Here is a 20315-nt window from a genome sequence, read left to right as displayed (position 1 = left end):
AAAGGGGCAAAATAACTCAATCCCAAATGAATTTAAATATTGGAATTTTGTTATCAGCAGTATCAGGCATAACTTCCCCAGCTAATTGCTCAGCAGTCTGGTATGTCCATAAACATCCCTTGGTCTGTGCAGTTTTCATCAGTATCTCACTGCTTACCCTCTTTGGCATCCTTCTTGGCATGGGCTCTCTTTGTCTCTTACTCCTTTACAGAAATGAGGTCATCTGCCCTCTGCCCCATAACTCTTGCTGACACTCACTGCACCCCAGATTTCTTGCTGAACTGAGTGTAGTTGGCTGAGGAGAGCTCTATAAACTTCACCGTTCTTCTTCATAGACATTTGGCAGCAGAGCAGATGCAAAGACTTTGTAAAGGTGTTTGAGTTCAAATTCTTTTTACCTTAGCACAGAGCTAACAGAGCTAAACTGTATATAGATTTCCTTCTCTTGCCTTGGAGATGAGGAGGATGCAGAATTACATTGAAAATGGTCACTCCAGACATAATGATACCTGCACAGTTGCTATTTCTGTTTTCATCTGATCCCACAAAGCATTCTGTTTTCTGCCATTGGGATCTTCACTAAAGACACCTAACTAGGAATTTGAAAAAGTCACAAAATCACGGCATAGTTGGAAGAGACCACAGTGGGTCATCTAGTCCAAGCTCCCTGCTCAGGTAGGGTCATCCTACAGCACATGGCACAGGATTGTGTCCAGATGGCTCTGGAATACCTCCAGTGGAGGAAATTCCACAGGCTCTCTAGGCAGCCTGTTCCAGTGGTCTGTCAACCCAGGTCCATTTTCTTCTTCCACAGGACTGGTGCAAGCAATTGTGATTGCCATATGTAATAGCAAGGAAGCCAAGCTGGACTGTTGTCTTAAGTTGTAAGACTCTTACACCTATTTCCACAAATTCTGTCACCCTTGACACATCACACCTTAAGCCTGGCAATATTTTTATGTGAACTGAAATTTTATTCCCTAATATTATTTTCATATTATTCATAACATTCCCTAATATTATATTACAATCTGAGATGTGGAGTCCTTTTAGACATACTGCATCATTTGTTTCAGGGGTAGGGGGGCGGTTTAACAAACTTTTTCTGTTCTGAAGCTGTCCAGGTAATAAAAGCTCTTGCTGAAATCAAGCAATTACCATCTTTATAATGATCAGTCTTTAAATAGTTTCATGTTGCAATCATATTAGTGTAAATTTCAGTCCATGCTCTCTAAAGGAAGGGAGAAAAAAAGGGAGCGTAGAGTGAAAAGTCTCTTAACTGTTTTTTCTTGCTAGATAATACCTCTTAATCTTGGTAGGTTTTGATAGTAACATTTGAGCCTACCTGGAGTCAAATCCAGCCAACTCTGGTTTTGTAATGGCTTGATTGTGTCAGCATTGGACTTGTTATTTTGCTGTTCTTTCTGATAAAGTAATTTTGGCGCAGTCTCATGCTTTTATTTTGTTGCGTATCAATGTTTTGGAATGAAGTTAATCGAACTGCTTTCAGGTCTCTGCTTCTCCACAGTGAGAAACTTAAACTTCTAAACTATTATGTGTTACAATATTTAACAGTTATTTTTACATGTGGCGCAGTGTCTGTGTGAAAAAGCACTGTACTGCACTGATAATCCTTTAGAGCTGTGCCTTAAGATTGCTACTCTTTCACAGGCTGTGGTTTCAGTAGCTTGTTAAAAATAATACTTCAGTAGCATTCAGTGAATTTAAAAGAATTTAATGTCGTCCACTTGAAAAAAACTTAATGTAAATCAGGATTGAGAAGTGGCACCAGAAAGACCTGAATGACACAGCAGGAAGCAATATAAAAATGAACAAATCCTGCAGCCAGATTAAGGGACAAGCTTCAGAGTGGGCACATTAACACTGAAGTTTATGCTAAATTTCAGGTGAAACTTGCTGATAAATGCTCATAATTTTCAGGGAAATTTTCTTTTAGCTGCCCCTATCTTTGTACTGGATTTCAGTTCCACTATATTTTAGGCTTCTTAGCAGGTAATAACCACCTCAATAGTCCTAAGTATTTTTCTGTTAACAAATTGAAAAGTATCTGATGGAAAGGCACTACAAACAGAGCTTGTAGCGCAAACTCCTTTTTTTGGGAACCTAGTCCATCGGAAGAACTGGAGGTTTTCAAACTAAAGAACTTAAAATTATTTCTGAAATTCTGAATGCATTTGTTTTGTGTCTGCATAAATTTTACTTTGTAATGAAAACCTGTGGTGAAAGACTTTAGTGAAATGTATATTCTTGCTACTAATGCAGCAGATAAGATTTTTCAGGCCTAATGGTGAAACATGAATCCATACAGTTTTTACATTAAACTAGGCAAAACATAATTGCGCTCATAGTCATACTTTTTCTGTCCTAATTTGTGCTTCACCTCCATGGCAGAAATGGAAGATGAACTGCTTTGGTTTTAGGGAAGAAGCTTCCAGTGTTGTGTTACAGCCGAAATGCATCAAGATTTTAGTTGTATGTGCAGCAAGAACATTGTACTCGGCAGTCTCCAACCTCCCAGATGTGTGTCTCTGGGTGAATCTCTGGATGAAGCAACAACTGAAAGTGCATTTTTAAAAACTGCATGTGGCCATTAAGTATAAGACCTTCTCTGAAGCTGCATATGCCGGTGACTGATGCTATGACTGTTGTATTTCACAAATTCTCAATTGTGTGATGGTAGCAAAGACAGGCAGGCAAAAATGCTGTCCTGATGGTATATATGAATGAGGAAGAAAACAGGCTTAAAAACGGTTGTGTCTTTGTTCTCCTTCTAAATTGATGATCTGATGAATAATACTACTGATGATTCCTCTAACAAACTTGTCCCTCCTCTCTGTATTGCTAAAAGTTGTTTTGTCTTTTTGCTTGTCTTGGGGCTCCCTTCATTATTAATTAAGCAGCATAATGGGCTGTTTGCTCAAATGTGGAGAACACTCTGTGGATTAAATCTTTCCACTTACTGCTAGGGAAAAAACCCTTTGTAGTATTTCCTAGTTACAACCCAGCTCACAGTGAAATTCTAGAGTCTAGGCTATGGGAAAATAAAAATACAAGAAATTTGGAATTCATTTTTGTGTTTCATACAACTTGATGTAAGTCTATATTGCAGAGTGAGTATGGACAGTAAAGCATCTTGCATTTATTTGGTTTGGGGTTTTTTTGGCTCTTACTGGGACAAACTCATTACTGCTTCTCCTATTTCTTCTTGTGTCTCATGAATCCTCAGTTCAAGGCAGAGGAAGTTGATACCTTCTGTGCTTCAGGATAGAGAGAGTAGCCTATATAACAAATAGAAAAACAATGTCTCAAGTAGGGAGAGACTCACAAGGGTCATTGAGTCCAACTTCCTGCTCCTTGCAGGGCTACATCAAACTATGTCACTAAGAGTGTTATCCAGACTCACCTTGTACTCTGACAGGCTTGCTGCCATGACCACTTCCCTGGGAAGTCTTGTCTCTCAGACTTTAACTTTTTCTGTTAAAAGTTCATGTTCACATCCTGTTGTCAAACTGTGCAGTGGAATGTTGATGTTTTGGATTGGTTTTGAGGTTTTTTTCTGTTTCAGTTTATTACTTACTTGATGCCAGACACCTTTTGTAAAGATTCTGATGATGATTGTACATGGCCTTTCACATCACAAAGTTTCTTCTTGTGTCAACCTCTTAGCGGGTGCGTTTTGGTTAGAGTCCAGAAGCTGACTAAGCTGAGGTTGCTGGAGCCTCCAGGAAGTGATTCTTGTAATGTAGACGGAGGTCTGTTCTGCTGGTGCCTGGACTGTCCCAAGGAGAAGGATGTGGGGCAGATGGCGACTTTCATGGCCACTGTTCCCACTCTCATCACAAGCACCAATGCCACAGCTAGATGTTTAAAAGTGAAATCTCAATTGTTTCCTGTGAAGCCAAGAATAGCTTGGCATTTACTGAGGATGATGGTAGGCCTTGTTTTCCACTGTGTTGCAAAGTTCACTGCCTGCTTTTTGCAAACAGCATCAAAGAGCTGGAACAAAACCAGTTTGTCCATGTTTTCTTTGAGGCCTCATAAAATCTGTAAATTGAGAGGAAGAATGATTGCAGTGAAACATCTCTAGAGCTCATAGATGTTTGAGAAGTAATGCATCTGTCTGGCCATTAGGTATATGAAAAGCCCCTGCTTTCTCTTACATGCTCAAGCTGTGAGTCACTATGAGCAGATTGTTTACAGTTTATTCTCAACATGAAGCTGTGAACAAAATTCAAAACACGTGTGAACGTTCCTGTTCACACCTGAAGTACAAACTGACTTTATGGCTCTGCATATTACACTTTGGCACATCCAGCTGTTTTAAGGATGCCAAGAGTTTTTGGAGTTCATTGGTAAAAGTATGAGCAAAACCGTTTTAAAAATTACTTCCAGGGAGTTCAAGATTATGAAGATGAATTTGTAACAAAAATGGATGGTGTAACCCTAATGTGCAAGAAACAGTGCTTCAGAAATGGTGCCTTTTGGTTATCTGTAAAAATCCATTTTAATCAGTGCCTAAACACACCAGCCAATGAAATTTCTGGGATTTGCATCAGTTCAGTGTTAAATAATCTCTGTCTTTTAGGTCCATCTGACCTGTCAGCAATTATGAAATTCAGCAGGAGACCCACGTGTCCTGATGCCTCAGTAGCAGCAAGTCTATCTACACCTCCTGTACCAAGGCACCGGAAGAGTCACAGCCTGGGAAACAAGTGCGTGATGCCAGTGTCTCATGCTCAGGCAGTTACATGTGTCATAAAGATGTAAGATAGCAGCAGAACATGGTAGTATCTGTCCTTCCCATTTCTTGTATTGCAAGAGTGTTTCAGGCTTTACTATGTGTTCTCTCGGTTTTCTCTTGACACTTTTGTTACTTTTGCTGACTCTATCCTCTGCTAGTGCCAGGCATTGGCAATACTTGAAAGCTGCTTATCCGCTTTGGTCTGTGGATTCCTGGTGTGTCTCCTTTTCCTGGGTTTCTGCTTTTGCTGCCACCAAGGGTGTTCAGGTTTTGTATGGAGAGGAGTCAAAACATTTACAACTTCCCAGCTGCAGAAATTTAATAACTGTTACTGACAAAGAGAAGTAAAATCTGTAACTTGTTTAGGTAGTAAAGGAGCATATGTACAGTAAGTGGTAGTGTATAATTGCCTGCTGATGAGGCAGAGGCTGAGTGGTAATAATGTGAGCCAAGGGTGGCTGTTAGATGACGTAAGAGGGATTTCATGTTCTTCTCTTCTTCCATGTTGCAGTATGATGTGTCAGTTGAGCGTCGTGGAGAGCAAAAGCGCCACGTTTCCCACGGAGCGGCCGCGGCACCTGCTGGATGACAGCGTCCTGGAGTGCCACAGCCCAGCGCGGGGCCACGCGCCCAGCACGCGCCTGGCCAACGGCCTCTCCATAGGTACCGTCCCCTGCTCCTGTCCCAGGGCGCTGCAGACTCACAGATGTCTGAAAAAGTAGGGAATTAGGAAGATCATTAGTTCCCATGCAAAGACTGATTGTTTTCATGGAAGAAAGTAGATCAGAACTGCTACCTGGTCAACGTTACCTCAGCTTTCCTCAGTTATCCACTGATGCTTTTGGTAAAAGTGGCATGAAGGAAGATTGGTTTTGTAGATGCTCGGTATGTGACACAAAGTGTTTGTCAGCTTTCACAAGGGGAAAAGCGGATATATATTTTAAAAGCTACATTTACACAAAGAAAACTTTGATTTTAACTATATATTTTAGAAGATGGGAGAATTGTTTGGCTGTACTCTCTGAGAATTAAAAAGAAACGTAAAAAGAACACAATATGGTATTATAATTAATAAAACAATTATTATAATATCAAAAAAGTGATCAAGAATATGTGTTCTAAGCAAGACAAAGCCACCTTTTAAGAGACTAGGACTATTTCTAGAATAGGAAATTGACTGTGAAAGATAGCACATTACTTGGATGAGAGTTAGACACTGAGATGATCTTTGCACTTCTGGAAATACAGGCACAGCTCACTGTGTTAAAACAGAGCATTAGAAGATCAGTCCTGGGCAAATTAAAGCTGTGAGCCAAATAGTTATGCCACAAAAGGAGGGACAAATTGGTGATGGTCTTGGAGGAGAAATGGGAACTTTAGTTACGAATACCATCATATGTATTTTTAATAACTGCTAGCAGCAGCATACTGCTGACATATCCTTTATTAGAGTTGTGTTTGCGTCTTGAAAATGAACTGTGATACCATATCTAATAACTTCAGTCGACTTATGGATATTGTGGTACAAATACTGTCTTACAAAGGAGCTGGATTTTATGTTCCTGAAGTGCTCAGCTTCTGAAGTAAAAGCATGATGAAAATTAAAGTAATGGTATTAAAACACAGCAGTAACGTGAGTTAAGAGTGAGATACTATAAATGAAGTGGCTCATGTAAGCCTCTTCCAACTAAAGATTTTACCATGAACTCTAAACACTTCTACTTCAAAACATGATTTGAGTAAATGGTGTCCACAGTACTATATAAAAGAGTATTCTGGTGATCCACATACATTGGCTTTGTATTTTCCCATGGGTGGTTTTCTTACTCCTTCTCTGTACTACTCTCTTTCTAGATAGCAGTGAAAGCTCAGAATTTAGTGAGGAGCTGCCGTCAGGGCTTGAAAGGTGAGTTAGTCTTCATGTACACTCACTGAGCACTCTACAGACTTAGCTAAGAAATTCAAAAATGATCCCTAACATAGGTAAGCCCTAAATCAATAGTTATTTTTATCAAATTATTGATTAGTTAGGGAAAAAGTGGCAAACATTTTGAAATAAAGCACTGTAAAGGTATTGGACCTGAAAAGATTGGGAGCTATCTCTGTCATGTGTACCAAACCCTAACTGTTGAAGTCTCAAACTAGAATTGCCCTCACCAGATGTTTGCATTCACAAACAGGGGTCGTTTATATGCCACGCTGGGGCCTAACTGGAGGGTACCAATCCGAAATTCTCCTAGGAGTCGAAGCTGTGTCTACAGGTACAGTTCAGGGTCTACCTCTTTCATTGTATGGTGCTAAACTTCAATTTGGGTCTTTATGCTTTCCTAGTGTAATGTATTTTGTGTCCAAATATCCTCATATGACCGTAACAATTCACAAAGTCTCCCCTTCCTGCTTGTAAAAACTTCTGCTAATGATAAAGCAGGGTTATGGCCTATTCAGATGAAATTCAGTTTAGTTATTGATTTAACTAATGATGTCTGGCTTCCATTTTGCAGAAAACTAGTCTTTACTTAGGGTTTTATGAAACCTTTACAGAAGCAGGTTTGTCATGAAGGCCATCTTTGACTCCTGTGACAAGTAATGATATTAGAAGGATACCTTCTTGACCCTTTCCCACAATCTATTTCCTGATTTACAGGACAGCTACCCATAACATCTGTTTGTGTCAGAGAGCTATAGTATGGTGTGTTGATTTTGTTCAGTAAAAGGGTATTACCTTGGACCTCAAGTAAGAGAGGGAACATATGCAAACCATATGTTGCAGGCACTCACAGTGTTGCTAGTCACTAAGACATGGACTTTCCAGAAGCAGGTAATCCATTTACAGACCACAGAGAGGTGACACAGAAAATTTTATATCGTTTGAGGGATAAAAATCATTCCTTGCATATATACCTAACCTGAACTTGATAAATTCTGTGATGCTAGCAAGTGATGACTTATGTTTGAACAGTTAAGAAAATAGGGCCCTGACTCAGTATTCTGCAAATACTGTGATTTAGTTGCCATTTAAATCCAGTCAGATTTTATTTGGTTTAAATTAGTTTGCTTCAGCCATTGTAGAAGTATTGATATAATGTATAAATGTAATTACAGCTGCTTTACCTGCTAGTAACGTCTGATAGCAGTACAAGCTAGAGGTTAGACAGGAGTAAAAATGCATACTTTATAAATTCATAAAGGAATACATTTTGGAACAGTATTTAAGCTATTGTACCTGCTCCGGGAAAATAGTTTTTTAACACGACCATGGTAGATCTGTTTAAAAAACATACACAAGCTAGAAATATAAAATGTAAGAAGATAAAAATGTGAAAAGCCTATTAAATCCACAAAGAAGAATTATTCCCTAAAATACATTTCTTATGTTTATCCACTGTCAAGTAATTCTAATGCTTGTGGTCATTCTTCCTTTTCTGAAACCTTCTACTGCCTCTGTCAAATACAGAATTGGCAAGAATGCACATTAGCAGAGACCAGGCAGGTGCATGCAATGGAAGAAGATGCACCTGCCAGTTGGAAGAGCTTTTCTTCTCTAGATGTGGTTGTGCATGTCACTTGGCACCAGAATGAGTTCGTACTCGTTTGTAGACAGAATAGTGTTCCTTTCACAACTGAGAGGTAGATCATGCACGTCCTTTTCCTCGTAGTCATTATTAGACATGATTTCGTTGGCGCTGATAAACCTTCTCGGTCCATATCAGAACATCAGGGTTGTGATCACATGGGAATGAAGAGAAGTTAGCAGCAGATAACCTACCAATCAGTATTTGGTTGAGACGTTTTTAATGGCTGTTTGCATTTCTAACTTTGCTTGCACGTGGGCTCTATCACTTGTATCTCTTTCTCACTGTTGTATGTTGGAAGTTTTTTGTTCATTCTGGAAAAGGAAAAACTATTGTGATCTCTGTACAATAAATTATTTAGCATTTTTATATAGTTTTCCCAACTCTTTTCCAATTAGGCAAGGTATTTTCATTAAACTTAAAATAACATTTGTGGGAGCTCTTATTGCCAAAATTGTAAGCCACAAATTTCCAGAAATTCAGATAATTTCTGTAATTTACTGGAATAAAAAAGAAAATTGCCTGTTTTCACTTTGACTTTGGGTTTCAGTATTTATTCTGTTTTGTTTTTTCATGTCTAAGCCCCCAGACTAGAACCTTTTGTTGATTTGCTATTTTTGAAAGATCCTGGTTCCTATTTGATAGCTAGGTTAGGAAAATACATATTCTAGAGTCACATTTCAGATGATACAGTATACGTAAAGCAGTGCAGGATAGATATCTTTAGAGCTAAATTATATTGCTTACTTACCGTCCTTATTTGTCTGCTCAAATACAATAGAGGAATGCTTTGTCTCTCCAGCCCAACGGGCACGTGTAGCTGCACAGCAGGTGGTTCCACAGGAGTCATCACCATGGAAGGGCCTTTAAGAAGAAAGACACTGCTCAAAGAAGGCAAGAAACCTACTGTAAGTGATTCTAACTATAATTATTCCTATGATCGTAATTCATTAGTGGCTGTTTTAATTTTCAGGATTACATTAAACCTGCAGCTTGATACCACATGAAACAACGGTTTTATCAATTGTAATCTTCTGATCAAAGTTATAACAAGGTTGTAACATTTGTGTGTCATTTGATCTACAGCGGTTTTGCTTCTCCCTGCATTTGCAAGTCACGTTTCTAGCTGTAACAGCAGAGCAGGAGTGAAGCAATTGTGTAACCAGCAAGCAGTGTTGTGAGGGCAGAAATAAATCTTGTGGCACTGCCTGATGACCCAGAGCATCCTGATACTTTCCAGCTAAATAACCCTGACAAAGGTAGATATTGCAGGATGGATAATGTCTGCATTACATTTCTGTGACAGGAGGTAGATTAATAACTTTTAACAAGTTTGTAGATTACAGAACTTGCAGTGGCACTCATAAAAGACTGAAGAGGGAGATCTTCAATATAGAATTTTCAAGGGAGGGTGCAAATTCAATTGAACATATTTCTACAATATATTTTGGTGCTTTTGTGGTATCTCATTAAAATGAAAAGGCTGCAGGGCAGCCACCCATAGCACCAAAGTCATGGCAATTCATAGGTAACCTGAATTCATGGGTTTCACATGGTTCTAGTCCTATGCATTTGGTAATTTCTTTGTTTCCTGTAGAGTTGATTGATGTATTTCACATGCAACCCAGTTTAGTTTGGAGCTAAAAGATCTGAAGAATTGCAGAGTTCTCAACTCAATAATTTTTTTTTATCAAAAGTCTAAGATCTGTCCAGCAGAAGGCAACACACTATTCTACTCTGAAACAATCAGTACTGACACTTTTATGAGATAGCCAACTAAGTAGGATTGTATTCACAGCCAGCCATCAAAATTTAGGTCGCTGGGCTGATTTACACCAGGAGACACTCTGTATCTCCATTCCTTGCTTCGGAAATTAACTTTGGTAGCACCTGGACTTGCCTGTGAATAGATTTTTGAAATGTCAGAGATATGCAGAGTTTTTCCTAATTTTTTTCCTTTTTCATTCAGCTCTCCTCGTGGACTAGATACTGGGTTACGCTTTCAGGATCAACTCTTCTGTACTTCGGAGCAAAAGCTTTAAGAGGCACTGAAAGAAAACATGTAAGCTTTAAATTTATTCTAAAAACAGAAACTAAATACTCGTAAGTAGATCTGGAAGGGCATCCAAAGTGTACTTTCTGTTCCAGGCTAAGCCATATTTCTGCACAACTTTTACAGTCAAAAGTTAATCTCTGCTACAGTCTCAGCTATGACTGACTTGTCTGTCTTTTCCAGTATAAATCTACACCTGGGAAAAAAGTCTCCATTGTGGGCTGGATGGTGGCACTGCCTGACGACCCAGAGCATCCTGATATTTTCCAGCTAAATAACCCTGACAAAGGTAGATATTGCAAGATGGACAATGTCTGCATTACATTTCTGTGACAGGAAGCAGATTAATATCTATTAATGAGCTTGTAAATTATAGAACTTGCAGTGGCACTCATAAAGGACTGAAGAGGAAGATCTTCAATACAGAATTTTCAAGGGAAGGTACAAATTAAATTGAGCGTATTTCTACAATATGCTGTGGTGCTTCTGTGGTGCCTACAGAGGGAGTGCTTTATTTTGACAGTTACTGTAAGTTTTGCAGAAATTCCCCAACCAATGAAATTTCAATATGTCCATGAGTTTCCATGCATTGATCTCCAAGTCTCTGAATAGCTTCCTTAAAATCAGTTAGTATCAAATCCTGACTTAACACTGAGGCCAATTAAAATATCAAACCATTTACCAAAATAAGTCTGCTAAGTAATTATTAAATGCTTTTTAATAATTAATTTTGCAGTGCCATAACTCTTTTCCCTTGATTAAAACTTCAAAAGATAAGAAAACTCCTGGAGTTACTTTGCACTTTGAGTGGTTGCTTACAGATTCTTGAGGCTTTCTTCACTTTTCATGTTTTCAGCTTTGGTGCTGGATATGGAGCTGCATCTACTGTGTGCAGTGCATCTTTTGGGTGTTAACTAAAATGCGTAAAATATTTGATTGCAGGAAACAATTTGCACTAGGACATTGAAGAAAACTAAGTTTACAGATACGAAAAACTTTATCAGAAGCCTCGATGAGAAGAAAGCCAGGATTAAATTAGATCTGACCTACCTGGTCTTTTCTGTGGCTGTAATTTGGCCTTTCTGCCTATGAGGCCACATATGTTCTCATACTTGCTTCCCCCAGCGATTGCTGGGTAACATGCCTCACATGGGCTCTGTTATATTAGCAGCATGATGTTTGAGCATTTGAGGTGCAAATGAATTTAAGAGTTTACTTCAGGACTTCGGCTTCTGCACAGAAATCAGAGTCCTTTGAAACTACATGTCTGTCTGCAAATTCAGAGTCTTTCATTTTCTTGTTTTTGTAGGCAATGTTTACAAGTTTCAGACTGGTTCAAGGTTTCATGCAATATTATGGCATAAACACTTGGATGATGCGTGCAAAAGCAACAAGCCTCAGGTAAGGTTATGAAAACTATTTCTACCGACTTTTTCCTGTTTTCCAGAAAATCCTTACTAGAAAAGATTTCTCTTTCAATCTGTGTGCACACAAATTCTTGTAGGGACAGACATAATTCCTCATCCATTTTTTCAATAGGAGAAAGAAAAATTATTTGAAATTAGAGAATTCCCATCAAATCAGGTTTTGTGCAGGTCTAGCTATTGGTTTGGTAACCTTAAGAGCGTATAACCTCTACTCTTAGTTGCTTCAAGCAAGATAACCTCATCTCTTCTTCAGAAGGGACTGTTTCATGGAAAATGAAAGCAAGCATACTAGGATGGACTCGATGATCTTAGAGATCTTTCCTAAATGTAATGATTCTATGAGTAATTTACAATCTCTTCCAGGTACCTGCTAATCTAATGTCATTCGAATAATTTCCTCTCCTACCTGGTGTGACTTCAAGTGCCAAACTGAAGAAACAGGTTATTGTTCTCTAAGGAGGAAGAGGAGAATGGTTTTCCTGACATGAGCCAGCCACAGATGTTTCAGCACTTTCCTATTAACTTGAAAGTGATTCTGACACAGCTTTTAAAAGCAGAAAGTGAATGTTGTCCCTAGGACCAGATAAAGTCTCATGCACTGAGTGAAATCAGACAAGTTAGATGGACAGAAGCTTAATCCTGACTCCTGCAGGATTCTAGAGCCCTCAACTATTTGTGGTCAGAGACTGCATGAACTGATATTTGACCACAAACTGAGCATCATATCTTCTGCCTATTCTTTTTTAAATGGTTCTTTTTATTGTTAAGCTGCTTTGTGTGACTGAAGAATATTTGGCCCATGTTGGGTTTCAATTCTTTCTAATGCACAGAATGATTGACAGTGTTAACTTGCTCCAAAGTGTCGATTAGAATAGAAAATTGTGGAACAACATTTTTATAATCTAAGTGCACTGAGTTGCTTGGCAATGTGGCTGCCTCAAATTTTCTATTAAATCTCTGGACAATTCTGCTCTTTATATTTGAGCTATTTGGGAAAAATGTATTTTGGCAGAGGACAGTTGGTTTTCTTTTTCATTCAGCTATTTCACTCAGGAACACCCTGGTAATGGATTTAAGGCTGTTTCAATTTACGTTGTGCTGAAGTTTGTCTTTCATTCTTTTACCAGTGACATAGTTGCTTATAAATTTGGTGTTTTGGTTCAGTCTGAATGTTGTTCATTTCAAATCCCTTAGTACAGGGAAGCAGGTAATTAGGTGTTACGTATCACATGTTCCTGGCTCCTCAAAATTATTTCATATCATTGTTTCTGTTCTTTCTGTGGATGACATGTATATGTTGCAACTTCGGGTCATTAGTACTGGTAGATGGTATTGCTATTATAAAATCATGATGGCAGTGAAAGACTGTCTAACAGTGGAGCAAGTACAAAGAAGCCTCCACACCAACATCCAGAGAACAAACAATCAAACAAAAAAAGTGTAACTGGGCCTTCTCCTCTGAAAGAACTCTCTCTATGCTGTATTCCTGCTGTGCCCTGGCACTCCTGCAGTCAGAATCTTTTTCTGTTTATATGTTAAATTCATTACTTTTTCTGTTTGTAACTCTTGCCATATGGCATCAATATTCAGACTTCATCAATCACCAGAAAACCTCTTCTGACTTTCCTAAGATCGTGTAGAGGAAAAATTGACAAGTCAGCCTCTACAGACCAGGGAACACTGTGGAAGTCAGTTTAAGTTAACAGAGCCTCTACTAGAACAAGCTCCCTGGCATTAGCAGTATGTATTCTGTGGACTTCCGTGATTTTCTACATTTTTATTTTGAGACTTCTCTAACAAAGGAGGAAAGAATACCTGTATTGTTAAATGGAGGTCAAAAGTAAATTTTTTGTTCTTTTAAGAGTTTTTCAGTTACAATCCTGAAAGCCTAATACATACCAGCTTTTCAAAAAAAACAGTTCCTGGTGACAACTGCATTTAGATCCTGGGACATGGGAAAGTGTATGTCAAGTTGACAAAGTTTATTTGATAACTGAGGAACTGTGTGAAAAGAGTGGTAATGCAAAATATATTTATAACATTTTTCTCTTTTTTTGCTAACTTAAGAGAACTTTGAACTAGGAAAAGCATCATTTTCTGCAAGGGCAGAGCATCTAACACCATTAGAGATGGTGTAGAAGCTTTTGAATGTGGTAACCAGTCACCAGTAAATGACTTCAGACTGTTAGACTATGATATAGTCTGAATTATTCTCCACCTATGGACTTCTGTGATTAGTCATCAATGAGATTAAACATCTTTTCAGTATAGCACAATTGTGAAATTGCTGCACAGTATTGAGAAATTCAGATTGATGGCAGTGTAAGAATACTAGTAAAACATCTTAAACCAATTTTAAATTAGTCTTTAAGTATTAAACAGTTCATAGCTGCTGATTAGACGTGTTATGATGCCATTTGGTACCACTTGCTATTATCTGGGACTTCTATGGTTAATTGAACGCTGCTATTGAAATACAATGTATTGCCTGTTACTACTGATTGTTACAGCATTTTCACAAAAAATATCACAAACCATACAAGTTTTCCTCCATCAAAGAGAATAACTGCAATCGCTATGTAAAAGTAAACATTATGTCAAAATTACTGTTTTCAGAATTGTGAAGATATAAAAACTGTAGGTAATATTATTAGTTTATTAAATGTGCAATTTTGATGAAATTCAGTGCCAAAATGCATGTTTTTCCAAATAGCACTAAAAGGAGGCAAAGAAACTAGTTTTCAAATTGAGACTGACTTGTCACATTATAATGTTAACCAATTTCAACATTTTGGTTTGTTTTGTGTGGAAACTGTTGCACTATTTTTGGCTGTATTTTCCAGCAGTCCACTGCATGCCCTTTGTGTAAAGGATTCTTTCTATAATTCTTGTGAACTGTCTCACCTGTAAGGACTCTGGTGTCGGAATCTAGATTTTTGGCAAAGTATTTTGTTACCTCAGTCTTGTATCAAGTTGCTGCATTTTTCAGTTTGTTACATTGATAATAATGATTGTTTTGCTAATTAAATACTTTAATGTAAAAAAAAAGTTTGTTTACTACAACAGTAATTGCATTTGGTTGTAAGTTTAAAAATGTGCAGGGTATGTATGCTGTTGACAATAAAATATTCCGAAAAAGAACAGTAGAGGTACGTTAGGAATGTTTTAGCTCAAAGGCAGCATGCATGTTTTATTTGTGAATGAATGATAATACAGTTGAACAGACTTTATAGAGCATAGTATCTAGCCATTTAGTAGCATAAATACAACAGAATCAACATTTCTAGGATAAAATTGAAAAAGCCTCCAAATTTGCAGCTTTTTCAAGTGAGATTTGGAAAGTCCAAAGAAGTAGAGAGAAACTTAAATTTCTTTGCACTTAAGATTTAACTCAGCAGGTTTGCAGATGACACCAAGCTGAGTGGTGCAGTTGCCACAGTTGAAGACTGGGGCCATCCAGAGGGGCCTGGACAAGCTTGATGAGTGGCTGGGGCTGACATATTTCTAATGAACACATCAAGAGCAAGTCTGCTGAGGACTCAGGTGCTGGTGGATGAGAGGCTGGATATATTCTGGGCTGCATCAAAAGCAGTGTGGGCAGCGGGTGACAGAGGTGATTCTGCCCCTCCACTCAGCTCTTGTGAGACCCAATGTGGAGTGCTTCATCCAGCTCTCGAGTCCTTGGTACAGGAAAGACATGAACCTGTTGCAGTGGGTCCAGAAAAGGGCCACAAAAATAATCAGAGAGCTGGAGCACCTCTTATGAGGAAAGGCTGAGACAGATGGAATTGTTTAGCCTGGAGAAGAAAATGTGCCAAGGAGACGTTATTGCCGTCTTTCAGTACTTAAAGGGGATTACAGAAGAGATGGGGACAGATTTTTTTAGTAGGGCCTGTAGTGATAGGAGAAGGGATAATAGTTTAAAACTAAAGGAAGGTTGATTCAGACTAGATACATGGAAGACATTTTTTGCAGTGAGGGTAATGAAACACTGGTTTGAGCAGAGAGGCGGTGGATGCCCCATCCCTGGAAGTGTTCAAGGTCAGGTAGAAGGGCTCTGAGCAACCTGGTTGAAGATGTCCCTGCTTATGGCAGGGGAATTGGACTATGTGATGCAGCTAAAACCATGTTTTATTTCTTATGCAAGGTAAATAGGCTCCAGATTATGAGTGGCAATGAAGGTCCTTTAATTTCTGCAGAAACGTAATTTCATGAGCAGTTGCCTCAGAGAAAAATTACATGTGAAAATGAGAATTGTCTGAGTGAAAAATTAATGTGAAGATGAGAGCAAAACAAGCTAATATAAAAAAAGTTACTTCTACAGCTGAAGAGGAAAGCATTGTAAATATTTTATAAAGGAAGGATCTGTAAGTGTCTCTCATTTCTATCAAGTGGTTCTTTTCACTAATAGCATCAGTTAAAATGGGAAAATTGACTGGAATTCTCCTCCTTCCCATAGGTAACAAGATAGAAAATAAACAAAGTGAGCATGTTAGGAAGGAAAACCAACAATCACAATATCCCAGGTTGACACTGTTATGGAATCAAATTGCAGGGGGGAGAGAGGACTGCTTTCTGCATTGCTGTATTTCACTATAAGGTAATGTGCTTTTGTCATACAACACCCAAAGTAGTGAAGAGCTCATTAAATGCTCATTATATCCAAGCATCTTGTCTTGTAACCTGGAAGAGTAAAAACAGAATGAAAAATTAAATAACTTTGTCCCTACTCTGGATGCAAGGCTGTGCTAGGTGTGCAAGGGATGGCACTAGCATACTGCATTCGTTTTTCTTCTGAAATCATTAATGATTGTGGTATTTCCATAGCTCTGATCTATTACTCTGGAGATTTGTCTATCAAATCCGGAAAATACACAATATCTTGGAGCATGTTTAAAGGGGAAAAAAAAAGTCAACGTGTACGGGTCTCAGTAGACCCCAGATGTAAGAGCATCTCAGATAATTATATTAGGAAGGATGGAAACACCCATTTTGCATCAACTAAAACACAGTGGTCCACAAGGAAGTGCAGATAGTAATGAACTGGAGGAAATATCCTTTGTATTTCTGGACTTTGTAGTAATGAACTGGAGGAAGTATCCTTTGTATTTCTGGACTTTGTCTGTAGCCATGTTCTCTCTGCCAGAAATCAGCTTCCAGGAAGAATAGACTGTGGTGGGAGAAGTGTTGCAAATGATTACTTGCTTCAGATGATCCATGTTTTGGCTTTGCAAGCGTGATGTAACTGAATATAAAGCAAACAAGCAAGTTCAGAAAACAAATAGATTTGTTCTAGTATAGATATAGAGAAAAGTCCATCAAATTCTGCAGAATAAAAATAGCAAACAACCAGCTAGATAAATTATTTTACATACAATTTTTTAATGATACCACTGTCACAATAAAATAAAAATACAATTTGTGAACACAAAGGAACACCCTAGAACACTTGGAAACACTGGAAGATAGTTGTAGTAAATGGTTACCGTTTCTTGTAATAGTACAAAACTATAAAATCGAACCAGACATGAACACAATGAATATACGTCTTGTCTTGTTGAAGGTAATGTCATACTCTCTCATGGACAAACAGACAAAAAAATAGAAAGCAAGAGAAAGGGCAACTAGCTGGTGCAGAAGGTGAAGGTTTCAAAAAAACCCACCAAGCAACAATTCCTTTTAGATTACAAGATGCTCTTTGTTGCATTCAAGTACAGCATACTTGGAAGTCCATCTAGTCCTGTCTGCATTGTTTAGCAGTGCAATTGTTTTAATTCTTTCAACAGCTGGGGGAGGGCCAGGGAGTAGTTTTTACTTCACCTACCAGCCTCCAAGGCTGTACATTTTTAACTGCTGAGGAGACTTGATCTTCAAATCCTGCTGTGAGTTTTTACTGGCTTCCCCGCCCCCGTATATATTTATGGAAAGGAGAGGTGATGGGGGGCACACATAGACCGTGAACACAATTCACTGCTAGGCTTACATGGAGCTGCCAGCCTTGGTATGCACTATGAGGGGTGTAGGCGTTTGAGATCACCAACTGATGATTGTGTTTGAATTTAAAACTTTTCTAAATTTGCTGACTTTTTGGACTGAGAAAAGGGGGAACCAGAGAAGAAAGGGTCTTAAGGTGGTGGTGTGGGTGGGTGTTGTTGATGTTTTTATTTTTCCTTGCCTATGCTTTAAGGTGAATGGGCCAAATGAGTCCTTTGTGTCTTGAAGTGAACCCTTTAGTCTCCCTTCTTACCTCTCTGAACTTCATTGTTTCTTTTACTATTTACTAGACAGAATAAACAGAATGTGAACAAACAGTGAACTCTCTGTTTCCACAGAAACACTGGAAACTTGTCACTGTACTTCAGGATGTTTTTTAATGTGGCTAAACATTCCCCTCACTCTAGTTAATTAACAACAGCCGCTAAGGAAAGCTGTGCCAGGAAAGAGAAACGTATCAGTATGACATCTAATTGACAATGACATAGGTGCTTCTGCTAGTTATTTCTACTGAGTCATAGTTAGACTGAGAGACACACCTCTTTCTGACTCCCACTCTTCATCTTCGTAATCTTCTGACATTATGATAGGGGCTAGGAGATTTCAGTGCAGAAACAGGAAATCAAAGGTGAGTATGGAAGTGTGGAGTCACTTCCATCTATGAGGTGTTACTTTACAGTTACTTTAGAAAAGAAGAGTACTCCAGGCATGAGCAGAAGCCCTCTGGAAAATCCATAGTCTCCAGGGCAAATTGATGCAGCTCTGGCATTTTGGAACAGGTTTATGAAAGTAAATGTGCAGTCTTAAAGTGAAAGACATTTCCTAATAATTTTTTGGTTTGTCATGGGGTTGATGCAGTTTTGGTGGGGTTTTTTTCCCTAAGTATCTGGTCTATAAGCATGTATGTTGAGTTCTTGTACCTCAGTTAAAAAGGAAGTACCTTTTAAAAGCATTTTTTCAGGGCCCTGTGGGTACTGATGATCCTGACCAGCCCACCTGCCACCCCATCATGGGCTCAGGAGCCCATTTAAGCTCCGTTCTGGGCCCTCAGCCCCTGCCTGAGCTCTGCCCTAGCAGGCTTAGGTCTGACAGACCCTGTAGTTCAGGCCCTGACTGCAGGTGGCCTCGGTTGCGGTCCAGCATTGTCCCCTTGGTACCCTGCAGCCACTGGATTTGTTATGCTCTGCAGTTCCCTGCTCTCAGCTTTAAACCTGTCTCATCCCACAGACTTGCTGGGTGGTCTCAGATTGCAGGGAGGAAGGAAGCTGACCCTGGCTGTGGTCAGCCCTGCTTGACTTGCGACAGTACTGAGGCACGGGGTCCTGGTTGCTGAGGCCTCTACCCCACTAGCTATCTTCTTCCCCTCAAGTCCTAGTAAGAGAAAGGGAGAGTTTTTCTGTCTAAGTAGTTCATAAAGCAGACAAATCCAGTTTGGATTTGCAAGAGGATAAAATATCTATGAATTGTATAGATGATGTTAATTTTTCTGATACATTATTGCGTGTATGTTGACATTACATGGCTATCTCAAATTGTACTGTAAGCTAAAAAGTTGAACTTCAGTTATAAGCAGGGAAAGTGGAGCACTACCTGTTTTGTGGCAAGACAGAGGATATCATTTAAAGATCACATTCAAATGATTTCCACACAAGTTTACATTTGGCAGAAATTTAAGACAGCAGCCTTTTTCCATACTGCACAAGAGTAAATGAGTAAATGCATTTGATTTGTGAACTGGATCAATGTATCTAGGAAAGAGACTTTCAAAATGAAAAAAATTATTTGGTCTACATACGGTGGTTGAAGCCTCAGTCCACTATTTGATACAGATATTTGCACATGTTTGGGAAGTGCCTAATAACAGCGATTACATGTCTTTGCAGGAAATTGGTGTGACATACCTCTTATCACGGATACATCCCTTTGGAGATACACAGCTTTGGCTCTGAAAGAGAACTGTCTTGGGTATGCTACAATTTGAAATGTAATAATGAAATTTAAAGCATTTCATTGCAATAAGTATTTTAATCCTGTGTTCTCCCCAGCACTAAAGACACTCTATGTCTGGGATCTCAATAAATAGAACAAAAGTGTGTAATTTACGGCCTTTGAGACTAGAAAAGAAAATCCCACCACAGAATTCCTACGAATGCCAACTTTGGATTTTATTGTAGAAATGATTCAGCTATCACGTCTGTCTCTAAAAGTAGACAGGACTCCTGTAAACTGAATCAGGGGGAGGAGGGGGAAGCAGAGGTTAAATGATTTGCTAAGAAGCTGTTTGTTAAAAACAATGCATACAGCTTACTCAACACTTACTGTGCCCACCAAAGCAGAATGAGAAGACATAAGACTATAGATAAAGGGAAGGAATCTTGACCAAACATCCTGTTTTCGAACCTAAAATTAACTAAAACCAGCCTTGAAGTTTGGACTTGGGCCAGGGACATAAAGAGCACGCGCAGGGAAGCAAGGTGAAAAGTTCAGGATGAGGAAGACCCTTTACT

The 20315-nt window shown here is 38.9% G+C and overlaps 1 protein-coding gene across 9 annotated transcripts in view; it reads left to right on the top strand.

The window, feature by feature from the left end:
• The window catches only part of RALGPS1 (Ral GEF with PH domain and SH3 binding motif 1), an 86367-nt gene extending 66161 nt beyond the window's left edge, over window positions 1-20206 (top strand). For 6 of the 9 annotated variants that reach the window (XM_048325829.1, XM_048325828.1, XM_048325823.1 and 3 more), the window contains 9 exons: window positions 4607-4733; window positions 5274-5425; window positions 6617-6668; window positions 6943-7023; window positions 9137-9242; window positions 10304-10396; window positions 10571-10676; window positions 11697-11788; window positions 19692-20206. In XM_048325829.1, coding sequence (XP_048181786.1) covers window positions 4607-4733; window positions 5274-5425; window positions 6617-6668; window positions 6943-7023; window positions 9137-9242; window positions 10304-10396; window positions 10571-10676; window positions 11697-11788; window positions 19692-19757 — 875 coding nt within the window. In that variant the 3' untranslated portion in view covers window positions 19758-20206. Of the gene's footprint in view, window positions 1-4606; window positions 4734-5273; window positions 5426-6616; window positions 6669-6942; window positions 7024-9136; window positions 9243-10303; window positions 10397-10570; window positions 10677-11696; window positions 11789-12177; window positions 14956-19691 lie in introns of those variants that run through there. The other 3 variants (XM_048325824.1, XM_048325830.1, XM_048325831.1) reach the window with 3 other exon arrangements.
• Window positions 20207-20315: the final 109 nt, after the last annotated feature.

Source organism: Corvus hawaiiensis, chromosome 21 (genome assembly GCF_020740725.1).
Source record: "Corvus hawaiiensis isolate bCorHaw1 chromosome 21, bCorHaw1.pri.cur, whole genome shotgun sequence".
NCBI classification, from domain to species: domain Eukaryota; kingdom Metazoa; phylum Chordata; class Aves; order Passeriformes; family Corvidae; genus Corvus; species Corvus hawaiiensis.
This window is presented reverse-complemented; position numbering and strand designations above follow the sequence as displayed.